Here is an 18,557-nt window from a genome sequence, read left to right on the forward strand (position 1 = left end):
AAATTAACATTAATGTCAAAGATGCCCCAGTGGTATTGTAAAAGTGAGAGTGGGGTAAAAAGATGTTTTTCAAATGCAGAAAAAACAATTAAGAAGTGGAAAACCAGAGAATCAAAAATCAGAATCAAAATCAAATGTTTTATCCACATTCTAAACATTCTCTTATTTCCATACAAAAAAATAAAAAATGAACATGTATATTGACTTAAGATGTTACCTGCTATTGACAGAGTGAAGTTCACCCTTGAGAAGCATGAGGCAAAATGCAAGCATGTCACAGTAGAAATGTACCAAGGCTGGCAAGGCGGGTCCAGGGTGTGGGTGACAGGTGTCGCTGTTTGTCAGGCAGTATCTTGTGGATCACACATGAAAATATAAAATCATGTTATATTAGCTTTGCACAAATGGTGAGGTTGTTTAATGTCCCACAAAGTAAAATATAATTATTGTTGTGTTTAACAAAGGGAAAGACATATTTTGCAAGAAATCTCACTGACTCCAGGCTTACCTGATTGCAGTCTCTAAAAGAGGCCATAAGCCCATCTTGCACTGAGGACACTGCAGCACTTGGGCATAGTATTTTTTTACTGAATTTTGAGCCAGCCATGGAGGATTTGTAATGAGCAGGTTTACCATAACATGATGGAAATTTCTCAGAAAGAGGGACGTGGCGTTACCCTTTGTAATGTAAACACAAAAAGCGAGTTTTAGTTGCTTTGAGTATTTGGACAGAGATCCTGTGTCAAAATAAACCGAATCCGCAATATTATCAATTGATCACTGGAAAATTAATCAGGCTGCTCTTTTCAACAGATGACTTGTCACTATAAGGCTTTTCTATTGTACATGGTTTACTTGAGCATTCTTTAATGGTTCAAAAACACACAAAACAATTCTACTCTGTCATCAATCAACATACAATCCATCAACATTTAAACGTGATGCAGCCAGTGATCTATTTGTACAACCCTTTCGTCTCACAAAGCCGCAGGTGGGAATTTGTGCAGTCAGGTTTTTCCACTCCTACCTGCTGTGCGTACTCTATGAGGGAGATCAGGTACATCACTGGGGGCAACACGCCTGGAAACACTGCATTTCTGATTGAATCCAAGGCCTCGCTGACTAGGCCGCACTCTATCATACTACTGACGTTGCTTAAATCTGCTACAATTGCCTGGAGGAATAACAGAACAATGGTGAAATGGAAGAAGTATATGGAAAGAAGGGAGGAAAAAACATGGCACTCAAAGAGACAGATGGCAGAAAGAAGAGACACGGCAGGGCAGGAGGGTAATCGAAATGAGTTGTGAGTTGGCATCAGAAGTTCCTGAGGGTCATTTTTGACCATCGCTTATTGGCAAATAGCATATGGACTCAGAACGTCCTGAATGGAAATACAAGAGTAGTTCTAATAGCAATCTGACAGACATCCACTTGGGTAAAGTATGGACAGGACGGTGGAGAGTATTGTTAATAGGTCTGCCAATCACAACGCTCAGATCAGTGGAGAGAGGTGGTTAAATCAGTGACCTGGTTTTGATGCGCCCTTGCGCTTGATGTCACTTTCCATTGAAATGTATGACATAAAGGAAATTGAATGACCTGATCTGCTTGATGAAACACAGAGTTATCCTGCAGATGAATGTATCGCAGTGATTGTGGCTTGGGGTTGATATGTATGCACACCTACCTGTGTGAAGGGACGATGAGGGTCACTGTAACCTAGAAATTCAAGAAAGCACAGTCTGGGCCGGCCCTGCAAAGAGAAAACACCTTAAAACGCTCAGAACCAAACTGGTGAACAAGGTCAATTAAGCAAGCAGAATGTAGACCAAAGAAGTTATTTTCAAATCCTGTTTAAACTTTGCACTTCAGTGCATTTCTGGAATGAGCTGCAATAATAAACACACCTCTTTTTTGACAGCAAAGTTCCTGAGTTCTGCCTCCAGATTAGAGAAGTCTTCAAGACAACTGGCTTTTGTCTCGGACGGAAGATCATCCATTTTGTTAAAATTCATATCCAGGTGATTGCTCTGTCAAACAAGAAAGGCAACATAAAATTAAAAAAAAATAAAATTAAAATAAAACCAGCATGCTGCGCGACCAAGAGGCGAGCTGGAAAGCTCCTCCTTGGGCTGAACCCAGGGGTGGAAATTAAAAATGTTCTCCATCAGCCACAGTTTTTTTTCTCCTTCAATTATAAATTCCACCAGGAGAACCAAATGATAACCTCATACCTGTCAAACCTCCAGTTTTTCCAGAAACTACCTAATTTTACTGTATGTTACCTACTGCATTTTATATCCCCCTTTATTCCCCTCCCACATCAGCTTCTCTCCCTCCCCACCTTTAGTTTACAATATTAATACCTTCGTGACGTTACTGTGTGGTAATTAACATAGTTTGACACATTTTTCTGAATGGACTTATGCACTCGGTTGTAGTGTTTCCTGACCCGTCCGTCCTGTGACCGCTCACTTTTCTGGGACTCCAGTTAGCAGCTAACTGTTGGCTGAAACGGTGCTTTTCATAACGTCGGTTATCAATAAAACTGAAGGGTTTCATTGGATAAGCCCGACGTCCGTCAATGAAATCAGTCAACGGGCTGCCGCGGTCGATAAAAATGAGATTTGTTTCCATTGTTTTTGTTCAATTATAACAGGCAAGGTCCGTCCCAGTCAACCACTCCTACCCGAGACAGAAGCTGAAACTGAATGCAGCCGTTTTTTGTTTTTTTTCTGTTCAAATAGTCAACCCGCCACAGTGGGGGGTGCGTTGCTCCAATTTACACGACACTTTATACTTTTACCCGCATTTGGCCAGTGGTAGGTGCTCGTTTCCTACTCATGCAGAACTAAGGGCATCTTCTTGAATGTGTGCTGTGTTACCTGGCATGTGAGAAAAACCTCAAGGACTTCTATTGGTTTTCTTTTATCAATTTAACAATGTTGCCACTCTCATGAGAAGACCAGATTTGTGACGTGAACACCCAACAGGTATCCTCCTCACAAATTTCCTCACTTGATCAGTGGATCTCTGCAGCTCCTTCAGAGTCACTAAGGCTTCTTAGTTGTTTCTCTGAAAAAACGTTGTTCTTGCCCAGTCAGCCAGTTTAGCTGGATGTTCATGTCTCGACAGTTGATTTCATGAACTAACCCTGTTAAACTCTACAACTTTACTCCTGATCTGACTGGTGTGTGTGTGTGTGTGTGTGTGTGTGTGTGTGTGTGTGTGTGTGTGTGTGTGTGTGTGTGTGTGTGTGTGTGTGTGTGTGTGTGTGTGTGGGTGTGTGTGCGTGTGTGCGCGTGTGTGTGTGTGGGTGTGGGTTTTAGGATTACTTTTTGCTAGCTAATGGTCTTTTAAAAAAAACCTCCAATGACTTAACAGAACAGAACCTGTATATTTTTCCTTTCACTTCACTACAATGCATCATTATGTTAGTCAAGCCTGTAAAATCCAAAATAAAACACAGGGAGTTTTGGGGCAGCAACATAAAATTTTCTAGAAAAGTAAAAGGGTTGTAAGTACTATACACCAGCTGTTGGTGTCATATGTTTAGCAGAAACTTAACACTAACGTACCCCGAAGAGGTGTTGGACTATGTGGCTCACAGGGTAGCAAGGTGAATTAAGAGATTTTGATTTCTCCGTCATAGGTTTCGCCATGACATGAGTGATGGAAGTGTAGGTAGGTGGAGGACAGTTGTACACTTCTGCTCTTCCAGCTTTCAGCAGCCTGGATGAGAAAAAAAAGAGTGAACATCATTCATACATGAGTGCTTTTTGAGTGAACTTATATCAAGGTGGAATCTCACCGTTTGAACATGGCTCTCCTGTTGGGCTCTTGGACCATGAGAAGAACTTTCCAGCCCTGAAAAGCACCGGTTATTCTACCTTTGGCTACCTTTTCCCTCCACTGTCTGACGGGGTAAAAGGCAGATGAGGAGCTGGTAAAAATGGCCACTTCATAGGGTCCCTCGGGCAGCCAGGAGCCATTCTTCATGCTTTCCAACACATAGTTTGGAGTCACAACCCACTTCCCTGGGAGGCAGAAGCAACACCACTTAAAATTGGATGTGAAATAAACAAATATTACAGTCAAGAGTAGAATAAAAAACAATTGACCCGTTATGTAAAATTAAGGTAAAAACAAAAAGAAAACGAGATATTTTAAGACATCAGCAAATATTCAACCATAATCTCACTGACAGACCTGCCGCACAAGCTGCCAAAAACTTCTCACTCGGCAAAACCTGGGGGGTTATGAGATGAGTGGTACAGTGCTTGTATACCTGTGAAATACACAAGCAAAGCTTCAAGTAAATGGGATTAATGAAAGGTAAATGAATTCACATTTCTTGGGGCAAACTAAGCATGAAAGAACACATTAAATATATTCATTATGAAATATCAAGAAGCATCAAAGTGCTATGTATGACCACACAGGTATTTGAATATACAGCACTTCATAATATCTACTGGTAGCTTGTTTCACCTTATTTCAGCTATTAAGCAGAATTTTGTGAGAATAACTACAAAGGTACTAAAAAATAGCACTTATGGATTATAGACAACATAACTGTCTTAGCGGCTTGAAATTGACAGACTTTCTGATTTTGTGAAGTGCCAAAACTAAAGCCGTCTCTCGTGTGTTGTATCTGTCGTGATTCCTTTAGGCTTGAAGGTTACTGGTAAAACTAAGCAGCTGTTAGCAGTAGAGGTCATAGCAGAAAAAAAAAAGGTTAATTGTTGTATTAAAAATGCAACATAACTTTAAGGATGTCAACTTACTGAGCCACCAATGTATTTTCCACCGAGCTGATAAATGCCCTTAATCAAAACTCTCTTTTTATCCTGCGCTTTGATCCCAGAGATCTGGAAAACATGTGTGTAGCTCTCCATTCTGAAAAGAAAACCAGCAGAAAATAAGGTTAAAGTGTATGTAAATGTACAGGCAGGCATGACAGTCACATTAGTCTCTGAACAATATTATGCTGTAACACTTAGAATAAATAGCTAACTAGTTGATTGTCACACAAAGCAGAAAGACAAATAACCTATACAGCCTGGACTACGTAGAGGTAGTGATTCCATATATTCGTAAGAACTATATAAGAAGGTTGGAGCTTTGGTGTTTCAAAAGTTATTCCTCCTGCGGGACAAGTTGGAAGCTGCAACTGTTGGCGGTGCTTGAATGTTATCATTAAATTTGGTTAGGTTCTCTACGGCTTCTTCTTGCAGTTAAATATAGCAGTCTAAATTGTCCTTTACTGGGAGTGTGAGCAAACTGGTAGCACTATTGCCCTCTTGCAGCAACAAAGTCCTGGGTTTGAATCTTTCTGCATGGAGTTTACATGTTCTCCTTTTGCATGCATGGGTGGGCTTCTTCCCACAGTACAAAACTATAACTGTCAGGTTATAGTTTTTTTCTGTAACCTGACAGTACAAACTGTCCACCCCTAATTGTAGCTTCTTCGTCAACTTGGCAGAACATTTAGCATTTTGCACACCCAGGTCATAAGTGGACTCAACTTGTTTAACTTGTTAAAGCAGATTATGTTATCCAGCAGCTCCAGTGTAATGTTACACTACAACTACAGTAAACCAATCCTTCCTGTCTGCAGTTGCATTTATCTCAGAAGTTCCTTTTCCGTTTTTTATTGTAACACATATATGTGTGGTTTCCATCGAATGTGGGCTTTGGTGTGCTATAGAAGAGTGCCTTTAAACTATGCATTTCAAAATTATCCATTTCGAAATTGGATTAGCCACTAAACACACGTTCTTTACAGCACAATTTGTGATCTGTGCAACCTTTGACGTGTTTGAAAAAAAAATCCCACTGAAAGGGAAGTTTCTATCCTTTGTTTCCCTGTCTAAAACAAACAGAGCTAAAGATTCTCAGTTGCAGTTTAATACATTGGTCATAGAGGGCTAAAATGCCAAGTGTGCAGTGAAATAGGTAGGGCCTTGTTGCATTATCTGTACAACATGTCAGTAGCTCACAATCAAAAATGATTGTCTACGTTTATGTTGCAGATCAAAAATTAAGAATGTGTATGAATAGAAATTAGTAGCATAATAGAATAATTTTGTGGGCACATTTTTATCTTTCCCAAAATGGAGGAGGCAGAGATGCACCATTCAACTGTGGACAAATTTTACTTACTGCCCAATACTCTGATCAGAAATGAGCAGACAAAATGTTGAAAATTATTGTTTTCAATGATTTTCAACAGTTTCAAAAACATAAGCAAAATACTTCCACCATTTTTAGTCTGTAAAAAACAAAAAAACAACCAACAGTGTGCACTCTGATGTAGTTTTTTTTTTAGTTAAATGAGAATTCGTTCAATATAAGAATAGATAAAATATTCTTGGAATTTATGTATTTTTTTTTGCAGAAAATTTGCATCAAAGAACTTGAAACAATCCTGATATAATCCTATGGGCATTTCAGATCATTTCATGCTGTCAATGAAATGTGACAGCATGAACAGGCTCGGTTGTTTAACAAACATCCCAGAGCAAAAGTTCTTCTCAGCAACTAAAATACTGAAGCAATCAATATGTGTTCCTTACAAACAACGAACTGGTAACTGCACTTCTTCCCAAATTCTTTTTAACTCTTTGAACCTTGATGTCACAACATAATCTTTTTTTTCTTTCTAATTTTGCATGTGCGCATCAGCATGTACAGTTCAAAATATTTTACCTCTTTTACCTCTTCAGCCTTTGCAAAGAAAAATATTGGTTGTTTAGTTGTATTGTATCCTTTAACTCGGTGTTGATATTTTGTGTCGCGTTGATTGGATAGTATTAGCGACTGTCAAACCAGGTCGCCGAGCGGCTGAATAGGGGAATCTTTGTTGACGCGCCAGCTGATCAAAAACGCAATCCAAGTTGCATTTAAGTTGATTTATTTTGTCAATATCCAAAACTTCACAGTGTCCACACAACATAAAAACGGATCCGTAGAAAAAACAGTGAATAAGGACAAAATGTGCTAAATTGATGCGGTCAGCAAAAAGTAAACCTTCCCCATCACCCACTCACTAAGATCACCCAGGTGAGCAACAGCTGATCTATAATCACTGACAACATCACGTGATCCCCACTACGCCTGTCCACAACAGATAGTTATGGACCTGCGATTGTCAATGAAGTTGTCATCGACTGTCACGCCGTACTTTTCATACGGCATTAATTTTTCTGACACACATCCCACCCAGTACGCAAATGCATGCTGTGGATATTGATGAGTATGGAAATGCAAACTATTAAACAAGTACCTTTTTCATGCCACAGGCGGTGACTTCCGATCACATCCAGGCGCGCCAAAACTCTGATAGTAAAACAGACATCTGACAATGGCAGCGGTGTTGTGGTCAGTCACTGTGCTGTTATTCCCTTTAATACCATATTAAACGTTGCCATAAAAAAATAAATACAAATATGCGCAATGACTTTGTGCCTTAATGTAAACACCCTGATATTTATGTTTCAGGCTCGTGTTTCACTCCGCAAACGTGAAACAACATCCAAGCCACAGTTGATCTACAGATATAGAGGTGGTGATTTTCACGAGTAGACGCGTTGTTGTTTTTAAAACATCGATTTAAGTTACTTAATCGTCACGTAAATATAAAATAATACGCGTGCATAATGTAGCGCTACACTAAATTTGAGTTTTTATCAATCAAATGCGTGTTTTTGAGTGTATAAAGTAGAGTCATAACCTCTTAGTCTTGCAAGTTGGTACGCTCCACACAGCGGAAGCTTTCACAAAGCTACTTCCGGGTTGTTGTCATGGACGCTTTCAGTTCCCGGAAGTAACCAAAAATAACAAGGATTATCGCTGTGCTTGAACAACGGGTACACGTTAGCTAAACCTTCACCAGAATAATTCAGCCAAATTTATCCCAGAGAGTTGCATGCAGTTTGCTGTCTGTCAACCGTAATATATATATTTTTATTTATATTCATAGTGGTAGCAACAGAGTTTTCGAGGGAATGAAACGAAATGATTTTCCATGGTAACACATTTCGTGCTTTCCTTTAGTAGTTTTGTTGCAGTTGTAAATTACTGTCGCGAATAAATATAAACTGGAAGTAGCTTCAGATGACGTGAACCGCTGCTGTAGAGCATTAGCACGGATTGGATCTACAGGGAGCTTGGAAGAGGTAAAACACAATAATAACACTTCTGCTGTTAATGTTATCTTTGACTATTAAAAAAATAATAATAAGCGAACGGTACGCTTGTAATGCGTATTTTACACGGGTGCAACTGGTTCTCAACGTTTGATCAAGTAATGGACCCTTTCCAAAACAAGATGAAGACAGATCCAATTTCTTGAGCTCTGGGTGTGCTTGCGTTTCTACAAGCTTGTGAATGTCAACAAGTCTGCCGCTGACATGCACGTGTGCGAGCGATCAGGCAGCCGAGCAGCTTCAAAGCTAAAATACTTGTGTTAATGATTAACAGCTTATCTTATCAACGGTACTTGTGGCAGCTTTTATGCAGTTATATTTTCTTAATGTTGTTTGGATTGTTTTTCTTAATTTTTGAATTGAATCTATAAAAGATGTCAGACATTTTGAAACAGAAGACTTGACAGTGTCAGCTCCTAGAAATAAAAAAAAGCGTCAGTTCCAATTTCTCTAGAGTCACATTATATTTGATTCTATGAGGAGGACTGCAACACATTTTTCAAGTAATAAATGTGGGAAATCAGATGCAGTTGCTTTCACGTTCTAAACTGTATTTCTAAAAATTATTTTCTTGTATTTTGTGCAGAACAGTTAACTGTAGCATCTATGTAAAAGAAAACTAAGTGCAACATTAGTTATCAGAACTTGAATTCATACAAGAATGTGTTTTAAATTTACCCCCTGCATTAAGTGAAAAACACTTCAGTGAAACATATCATTATGACCACTAGCAAACTGATGATATGAATAGAAGTGATTGTTTCTTTTTTTTTTTCAGCAGATTTGATGAGTTAGAAGCTGGAGAAATTGTGTAGTGCCAGGTTTTTGAATGAATTTGACAAGCACCAAGTTGGGAGGATTTAGTGCCTCTGTTAAAACTCCTCCAGAAATACAGCTTCTCTAGGTTGTTTGTTTTAAGTTTTCACTTGTCAGTATCTATAAAAACTTGTCCATTGAAGAAACAGCTGTTAGCTGGAGAAATGGGAAATTCACATGAAGTAGACGTCAGGAGCAAAAACTTGTGGTTTAATTATTGTTGCTCAAATTGCTGCTGATGATAATGCTTGTTCTAATAGAAATGCTTCTTTTTACTCAGAGCATCTAAGTTTGTTAGCATTGGGGACTCCAAAGCTGTAGACCACTCAGGATGTCCAAATACCTTTCATCTGTTTTTTTTTTTTTTCAGCATTAAAAAGGATACTGTCACAAAACAAAAATAGCTCAGAAATGGTTTGAGGACCACAACAATTAATTTAGCATCTGTGGGATGTCTGAACCACGTGGAGCCTGGATAGCAACATTTTCTATACTTGCACCCCTTGTTGAGGTTGGAAATTGACTCACCCTTCTTCTGAACTAATTAGGTTGATATGGAACATCTTAGGCTTCAAGGTCACATTTGTCTTCATAGTTGCCTTGGGCTACTTGTCTTGGACTCGCATGTAGTCTTGTCTGTACTCCTGGATTCACTTTGGGTAATCAAGTCCAGCCAGAATCCCACATGTTAGGTTAATTGGTCTCTCTCAATTGTTTCTGGGGTGAATGCATGTGTGCATTGTTGTTTTTTCTTATTTGCCTCTAAGTTGCCTGGTGATGGACTGAGCGATGGAAAAGGCACCAGCTGTCCCTGCACGGTGGGGATGGATGATGGCGGAATGAGAGCATGGATGGAACCTGTAGGGATCTGTCATGACTTCCTCTGTAGTTGTACAGGCTTAGAGCTAACTGAGTCCTATCTGCTGTCTTTCCCTGGTAGCAGGAGATATAGGTTGAATTGATTCAGCATTAGTCAATCTTTATTTGAAGTTGTTTTTACTTCATTTTTTAAATTGCAACAAGTGAAACACTTAGTCCACTTTTTTTTGTCAGTTAGCTATTTGCAGTTGAAGATTTATTCACAAAAGTAACAATGAGCAGACGATTTCCAACTAAATTTAGCATCATTTGCTAGTCTTCCAATGAACATAAAGTGAACCCAGTGCTTTGCAACTAAAGGACACCAAAGGTAACAGAAAAGAGCATGGGGGCAGCTCCACCCTTAAAGGGCGTCTATGCTCCAGTCACATAGAATGTAGAAGAGAGTTGTCCAAACTGCTAAATAGTTTTTGTTTGTTTTTTTTGTATTAACATGACTTTAAATTTAAGATAAGGTGTTACACAAAGAATAACCAGTTCCAAAACTGTCACTATTTAATCTTGGAAAGTGGTGGCTGCAGCCGTCCGTGGTTCATGAGTGGTGCATTTAATTGGTCACATTTAAAGCCATAGATAGGAATACTCTATATAGAACAACTGACAGAAGAAAAAGTGTAGATGATGAACTACTTAATTTCCTTGCTGTAAAAATCAAAACTTTAAGCCAGGATGAAATTGGCATCAGATCCATTTGAAGTCTTGTTTGAAACATACAGCATTCATATAATAACTGAAGGTAACATAGTTACTCAGTTGTGTTATAAAATGGCACTAGGTACCGGGAAAATGCATAATTGCTTTGAGATCTGTGAGATCACCCTTTTAAGCAATCCCCTGCCCCTGGGATAAGCTTTGAGATTTTCGGAACTGTTGTGATCTTAGAAAATGCACCTGTTTAATTTATTATGTTTCCTGAAAAGAGGCTGTTTAGGTACTCACTTTGAAATAATGTTGACTGTAACTTGACATGTTCTAAGTAGTTTTAAAGCGGCAGCCTGGGGGATCTGCTGCTGAATATTTCAGGACAAATTCATTACTGTAAATGGGCCTGTGTGGTAGCCTAGCTGGAGTAGGCAAGCAGCAGCAAGAGAGACAGGAAAGTGGTGTGTGTGTGTGCACGCATGCGTGTGTGTTTGTGTGTATAAAAGTGTGTGCATATCTGTAAGGCTACGTACCTTTCCCATGTTCTAACAGTGGTGAGGCTGACGTCTCAGGCAGGCTGCGTCTCAGTGCCGAGCCCAGTTGTCCCCGTTGCAAATTTTTAAAACACGTAGGGGCTCATCTAACATCTGCTTTCTAAAGAGCTAATGACAAGACAGTGGAGACTGGATGATTTAAAGTGCTGTGCTAATGAGGCCCTGTGTGCTGCCTTGTGAATCTTACACAGTCATACTGAAGAGATGTTAGCGGAGCAGGAGGTAGAGACCCAACAGAATGGATAGTCAAACCAACTGTCAATAAATGTGTGCATTTATAGACAAATCAATATTGTGTTGCAGACAGATAACACCAGCACACAGAAATATTCAAACTTAACTTATTTAATTCATAACATGTCTTTCAGATATCCCTTAAAAAAAAAAAAAAAAACATTTTGTCACATTACACCAATTTCACCAATGTATGTATCTTAATTGGATTTTAGGTTCTAATTGCAAAATTATGACGTCCAAAGAAAAGGCAAAGCATAGTGAAATCTGAAAGAACCACAAACAAGTAAAGTTGAGAGTGGTTTGTGGTCGACACATCTGGACTAAACTTTTAACTCATGCTCACTCAATCAGTGTGAAGAGACAGACAGTGTATCAGTGTATCATTCTGTGAACTTTAACTTTTAGGTTTAGGTGTAAACTCCATGAAAATACCTCCATTGAAGCTCAGACTGTTTTGGGTGGTTATCCTTGGGTGGACCTCTGTTCCAGTCTCAAATCTTTTGCAGTCTAATGGTTGTTTTCTAGGATTGCCCTGTATATAGCTATATTTCACCTTCCCAACAACCCCGGCCACATTCCATTTTCTTTGCTGAAAAACATCCCCTTAATATGAGGCCACTACCATCATATATAAATGTAGTGATTATGTTTTATAATCCCTGTGGCTCTTCGGCATGTGGATCGAAAAGTTTATTGAGATCTGATACGATCATGGCATCTTTTTCAACATTCATAACTTTTGGAAAACCACAAACAAAGGTTCTTTTGACTTTCTTTGAACAACATCTTTCTTCTTTCCATTTTTCCATAAATTCAGGATTTCTGCAGACAGATAACACCAGCACACAGAGAGACAGGAAAGTGGTCTCATGACTGATTGTTGTTCTGTCAGCAGATTCTCCCACCTGAGTTGTCGATTTCTCCTGCTTTCCCATAGTTACCCTGGGTCAGTTGGCCACTTCTCTGACTAATGTTTGTTTTGCTACACCTGTCAGCTGATAGGTGGAAAGTGTCATGGTAGGGTTTCAGTTGCACCGTGTTCTTTGCATTCTTTTGGGGAGTGCATCGTTAGATGTCAGCGCTTGGGATATTACTTTATAACCTGCATTAAACCTCGCTGCAACTTTATTGCAATAGTAAATAATTTGAAATCCACAGAGGTAAACTCTTCCCACAATTTAACCGTGCCTGCATTTAGACCCTTTCTCAGACAGTGGCACAGAGGGAGCATGATGACGAGGGTAAGCAGTAAGAGAGAAGAAGAGGGGGAGAAATAATAAAGGACAAGCTTAACTGGTGAGGCTGTCAGCGGAGGAAAATAATATTTGTCCAGCTGGACAGGCCTCCCTTTGTGCAGGCTAAATGAATGTTGAGCTTCCTGTCTACCCTGTCAGGGAGTGTGGCGTCGACTGTATGCTGCAGTGAGGAAGCAGGGCTGCGTGCAGGGAGCTGTTTGGAGTTTGACAGGGATTATTAAAATCAGAGCAGATGATGAGGAGAGGGGCAAGAGACGGAGTGTGAGAAAGCTAAATTGACACAGACACTCTCCATTACCTTCCACTTGACTCACGCTGATGACAGTGTTGATATGAGACCCAGCAGCGCAGCACCGACATGGGATTGGTTGTTAGCGCGAGCATTAAGCACCATGGGGTTGGAGGGGAGGACCTCACTGCTGGTAGACACCTAAGGAGATGAGTTGTTTATTTAAACTCTTGACTGAGGAGGATGTCACCTCATTGTTTATTTATTTGATTTTTTTTTCTTTTTTCTGTATTCTCTAACTGTATTGTCAGTATGTAAAAACCTTTGGAGACGAAGCTAATGCATTTTGATCAAGGATCTTCCTACTGCATATGATTTTCTGTGGAAACAGGGAGGGGTGCTTGGGGGAAAAACCAAAAATGTCTTTTCTAGATGATAACTTGTCTTTGTTTCATGTGTTGCAAGTAAATTGATTCTTGCAATCTAATAAGACACTTGTTTGAGGAAATATCGCATTATCATAGAGCACAGGAGTGTGGAAGCTGTCTTTCTCTTGACAGGCAGCTGTGATAATACAACTGCATCTCAATGAATTACAATGCCATCAAAAAGTTAATTTATTTCGGTAATTCAGTTCAAAAACTGCTTTTTATAGCAATATTGTTTTTATTTTTTATTATTACATGCAACAAATGAAAAACCTAAAATTAAATTAAGAAATGGAACATTTCATAAGAACAATCTTAACAAAGGACTTACAACCTTTTTTAGAGCTATAAAAAAAGAATATATGTTTATACATACACACAGATTGCTGAGTTACAATTGGCACGATCGTGTGGAAGACTGCTGACTTGACAGTAGTCCAGTCAGCAGACTGCTAAGGAGGGTGTCAGTGACTGCACCAAACAAGAGTGTTGTATCAAAGTCCTGGAAAGTTGAGTTGCAGGAGAAAGTATGGCTAGGAAAAGTGCACAAGAAACAAGAGTAACTGCAGCTCTGCGATGATTTTGAAGCAAAGCTGGTTCAAGAACTTCAGGGACATAAGAAGACTGTAGATTGCTGCTGGAGTCGGTGCTTCAGAGCCACTGTATTGATCTATAGATATTGATATTTAGATATTGGTCCACTGTGTTTCATCATGTTCAAAGTCAAAGCAGCCATCTAAATTGTAGGACATTTTATGCTTCCTAGAGCCAATACTTTAACTTATATTGAATAATAATTGTCAGTTCCACTCAATGCTTGATTAGCCAACAAACCGGTCTGATCTTAAAGTTTAGAATCAAATATGTGGGCAAGGAAAAGTCTACAATTAAAGCTGCCAGGATGACCTTATATATTGACCTGTGCTACATTGATGTATTAACTCATGCAAAAGCAAAAAAAATGCTTACAATATATCACTCTGTATGTAATATGAATATAACTATTTGCTTTGAATTCAAATATAAATGCATTATTTACTTTATATTCTAACTCGTGAATGCTACATGATGCAGCTGATTTCAGTAAAACAGTACAAACTTTTGCAGTGATTTTTTTTTTTGCTCTGTTAAACATGAAGTTTTTTTTATTGTATGACTGTAAAGTCAAGTCTGTGTTTTTTTTTTTTTTTTTTTTTTTTTTGCAGGGTATCATGGAATGGCCTGGAGAATTTCCTGAAGACCATGCCTTTGTGGAGCTTCTGATTCCAGGTGTTTCCAGTGATGTGGACTTTGAACAGTTTCTGAAAGAGACAGAAGAGAAACTGAGTCTCAATGCCAACAGGTAAGTAAGTGTTAGCTTGAAAGACCAAAAGCCCTCATGCCTTTTTGATTTCTATCCTGATTTCTTTTGAGGTTCTATTTTCTTTTTCCATTTCCCTGACTTGCTTTCACACCATTTTTATTACCTCTGGATGGCAATTTTTAGAGACTCCATGATTGAGACTGCTATTTTGACAAAACGTTATTGTAATTTTATTTCCGGTATATTACTTCTTACACTATTTTATCAAGTTGTGATTATATATATTGTTGTGGACAGATTAACAACAACATGCAATGCCTTTTTAAAGAACCTATTTATGTCCAAATGCAATGCCTTTTTTAAAGAAAATTAAAATGTTAATTTGTGCTAAAAACCTAAGGAATGAAGAGGAAGAGGACTGTTAATGCCTTGAAGGTTAAACAAACAGATTAATCATGTACATTTATTGCTGCACCTTTTGACCATGTCAAAGAAAATTCAAGAAGAAAGGGCGGGAGGGAGATGCACGCAGTGAAACTTTAAGCCAAGAGTATCTTCAGTGAATGAGGCAAAAGAAAGCAAAAAGACACCTCACAGCTAAGGGTACAGGAAAAATTGAAGATAATTTATCACTAGTGATAAAAATGTATTGTTATCTAGTGAACAAGAGGAACTAGCAAGGTTTACTTTAGAGTTAGTGCGTTCATGATCATGTCCTGTGACAGTCATGAATTGTGTTGCCTTTTTCACTGGTCATTCAGCTGCAGGGCATTTACTGCAGTTCTTATTTTTTACAGTGGACAACACTGCAAAAAAGGTTTTCTATATTCAAGACATGGCAGCAGAAGAGGAATTAAGAGAAACTGCTTTTCTCACCTACATATTTTGATCTCATAAGTGATTTTCTTTTACTTTTTCAATCTTCATTTCTCTAGTCTTTTTGTTTTTTTTTTTCCAACTCAGAGTTCAGGGATTCAAGTTATACAGCAGTATTTTTATATAAAAAAAATCATTGCATTGATGTTTTTTTAAAGGACAAAGTTGGTGAGAGTCTTCTTGACCAAATTTGATTAAAAGTGATGCAAGATGCATTGTTGTTCTTTATGGGTAATTTGCATGATGACAAAGGACTCGGTTTAAGGTAAGTGCTTTCATGACTGAGCTGATTGACAAAGATTCTGTCCAGAGACCCACATTAGTCTTTGACATTTATCCTGTGGTGCTTCTAACATGTTATGCATATTCAAGTTTCTTATTGCTACAGTTCGATGTATCATACCGTGAATCTTTTTAGCTAGTGTTCATTGAAAAAAAATGAAGCATAGTTATCTGTATTTGCTGGCAGATGCGGAGAGTTTAAGAGCACAAATAGATTGGTAATGAGTGCGCTATGGGAACACTGGAGGAAAAGGAGAAATCTATATTTCAGGTCTTTTATCGTTTGTAGAGTTGTGAGGCTGAGGGCAGATGATGAAGGACAGGCTAAATGTAGCAAGTGAACAAAGCCTCACTCCGGCACCATTAGTGCCTGGGACTCATCCCTTCTTTGCTCTCCCTCACTATCTCCCTCCCCTTTTCTCTTTTTCTTTCCTTCCTCCTTCTAAATGGGAACATAATAATTGAAGATTCCACATCTTGAAACGAAAACCCTTGGGTAGGTAATTCAAGGCTTATTACTGAAGGCCGGGCCATTTTTCTGCTTTCTAAGCATTAAAGGGTTATTTTGTGTTCCTCCAGATGGGAGAGGGATAACCATTATGAGAACAAAGCATCCAGATAATGGAGAATGGGGCTAAAAATAAGGCAATCCTCCCTTCGCCGTGGGGGACCACTGGTCAGTGTCTCCGTCAGACTACAACTAACTTCCTCCCAGAATACTTCGAACAACCGTTTTTTTTTTTTTTCTTGGGGGCGGGGGACATGACCAGAAAAATAAAGTCATCTGAGGTCTCTCTTTTCCTTCAACCAAGGTGGATTGTTGGTTATATACACACACGCACCCATGCTCACTTCAGTAGCTCACTCGCCTCCTACCTTGCTGGCTTATCAGTGTCTTGGACAAATTACGGAAGTGGAGGAGGGTAAACGACTGACCAAGAGATGGAGCAGCTCAAGTCACCAACACCTGAGAAGGACTTCAACTTGTTTGGGTTCAGAGTGACTAGGCATTTACCCCATTCTCAGATGACATAGATCTACTTGTGAGCTGCTGCCTAATTGAATAAGATTTAGATGGGCTGACAAAGGAGAGGGTGCCTCCAAATTGAATACTTGTAATCCATTAATCCTCATCTGGTGGGGCAAGGTGGGTAGGAGTGGAGCTGGATGAGGTGGGCCACCAGGAAAAGACCTTTAATGAAGTTTTCAGTGCAGCCATGGAGGCTAAAGTCAGGATTCTAGTTTCACCCTGGCAAGTGAAATGCCTCTCATTGGTCACCTGAAGGACTTCATCAGGATGCATTGATTGAAGTTGTTCTGCTTCTGCATGTGCATGAATGATTTTTACTGTAGGGAAATTAAAACACCTGCTTTGGTTAAAATAGCATTCAAACTCCCTTTCAGTGAATAGTGACACTGATCTGGAGCTCTTGCAGTGTGAGCCAGTATATCGGCCGTATCAGTTCTGTGGTCTCACTAGCTTGACTGAGTGGCTTAGGGCACTAAGTGGCCGAAAGGCTGGGACAGAACGGGATTTGTTTTCAACCTGTTCATTCAAGCCCATTCAGTCTTTTCCCCCCTAACAGAATGGTACCCTTTGATGCGGAAGATATCCAACTCTCAGGTGGTTGCTTTGGCACTGATTGAAATACAGGCTTATTTGAAAAAATAACTTCCTGACCCTTCTCATCTCCAACTCCCCAAGTTGTGTAGGCAAGCGTAGTGAAGTGGAGCACGACAGACAGCCCCACAGCAGGCCACCCACACTAAATTAATTCTGACAAGGAACTTAAGATAACGTCAAAGCGCTGACTAATCGCAGGATTAGGTTTCTGTAAGTCAGGGAGCTGTGAAATATGCCATCATATCTAATAAAAGACCTCCAGTTGCTCCCCTTCTTTCTCAACACTGGGGACGATTGTGGAGAGGGAACACACTTGTGGTGTCAACTGTCTTGCTGCACTCGTCTGAAAAACAAATTTCATTTCAGCAGTGAAATTAGAAGTGTGTGTGTGTAAGACGATGGACATGTTTGTCAAATGGCCTGAAGAATTCGTTCCTCCTGGTTTCCTTTTGCTCTTTTCTCATTCCCTTGGTCTTTTGTTGAGTTGTACTCTGCCTTTTTTTGCCATCAAGGCTTTGTCCTTTGTCATCTTTACACAGACAGCTGAATGGTTTTATTTCGGGCGACGGTTCTGTTTCCTACTGATTTTTTACCTTCTTCTACTCCTCCACTCTTTCTGTCTTCTTCCCCTGGCATCTCAGTGTGGTGGAAGTCATCAAGCTGGGAGCTAATCCCAGCAAGTTGATTAGGCTGCCAGTGGCATTCACGCCGATTGGGCAAAAGGTCACTGCATTGTGGAGAACTGGATGGACTTCTTGACTCAGACCATCCAAAATGACTTTATAACTTACGGCACGAGGCCCTAAGGAGGGGTAATTGAAAGGTGAGAGTAAAGAAAAGGAAATTAAGTGAGTAAGAGTTTTTAGAGGAGAGGGGAAAAAAGATGGGAAATAAAGAGAAAAAAGACTCAGCTTGAAATTGTGTCTGAGGATGATGCTCCTGTAGCCCTTATGAGTGCATTGTTTTAGTGAGAAACGGCAACAGTGAGATGTTGGGAAACTTAATAAAAAAAAGAATGAAACCCAAAGGGCATTGTTCTTTCTGTCTATGGCTTTAGATTAGTTGCACAGGAGGTGGTTAAAAGAGCATTTTTCTTAGTCACTGTTTCTTTGTCCTTCACTCAAGCTTGAGATCATGAAATAGGTATAGTTCATATTGAATATCCTATTCAATATCTTTGTTTTGCATCAGGGCTAATTTCTACAAACTGCCTTATTA

At 39.4% G+C, this 18,557-nt stretch overlaps 2 protein-coding genes across 9 annotated transcripts in view; one reads left to right on the top strand and one right to left on the bottom strand.

Moving 5' to 3' along the window:
- slf1 (SMC5-SMC6 complex localization factor 1) overlaps positions 1–7,784 on the bottom strand; it is a 38,093-nt gene extending 30,309 nt beyond the window's left edge. The window contains exons 1-11 of one of the 5 annotated variants that reach the window (XM_055049242.1): positions 7,739–7,782; positions 7,292–7,363; positions 4,791–4,902; positions 4,213–4,291; positions 3,815–4,040; positions 3,582–3,735; positions 1,911–2,033; positions 1,691–1,756; positions 1,028–1,174; positions 509–678; positions 218–352 (exon numbers count right to left, since the gene is read on the bottom strand). In XM_055049242.1, coding sequence (XP_054905217.1) covers positions 218–352; positions 509–678; positions 1,028–1,174; positions 1,691–1,756; positions 1,911–2,033; positions 3,582–3,735; positions 3,815–4,040; positions 4,213–4,291; positions 4,791–4,901 — 1,211 coding nt within the window. In that variant the 5' untranslated portion in view covers position 4,902; positions 7,292–7,363; positions 7,739–7,782. Of the gene's footprint in view, positions 1–217; positions 353–508; positions 679–1,027; positions 1,175–1,690; positions 1,757–1,910; positions 2,034–3,581; positions 3,736–3,814; positions 4,041–4,212; positions 4,292–4,790; positions 4,903–6,714; positions 7,017–7,291; positions 7,688–7,738 lie in introns of those variants that run through there. The other 4 variants (XM_055049244.1, XM_055049241.1, XM_055049243.1 and 1 more) reach the window with 4 other exon arrangements.
- A 49-nt stretch (positions 7,785–7,833) lies between these two features.
- Positions 7,834–18,557, top strand: part of kiaa0825 (KIAA0825 ortholog) — a 128,394-nt gene continuing 117,670 nt past the window's right edge. For all 4 annotated transcript variants that reach the window (XR_008607223.1, XM_055049232.1, XM_055049233.1 and 1 more), the window contains exons 1-2: positions 7,834–8,183; positions 14,460–14,596. Coding sequence is in view for 3 of the 4 variants with exons in the window: in XM_055049232.1 (XP_054905207.1) it covers positions 14,466–14,596 (131 nt within the window). In the remaining variant the exon portion in view is untranslated. The remainder of the gene's footprint in view (positions 8,184–14,459; positions 14,597–18,557) is intronic.

The sequence above is a fragment of the Poeciliopsis prolifica genome, unplaced genomic scaffold (genome assembly GCF_027474105.1).
Source record: "Poeciliopsis prolifica strain line A6 unplaced genomic scaffold, Auburn_PproV2 SCAFFOLD028, whole genome shotgun sequence".
Classification (NCBI taxonomy): domain Eukaryota; kingdom Metazoa; phylum Chordata; class Actinopteri; order Cyprinodontiformes; family Poeciliidae; genus Poeciliopsis; species Poeciliopsis prolifica.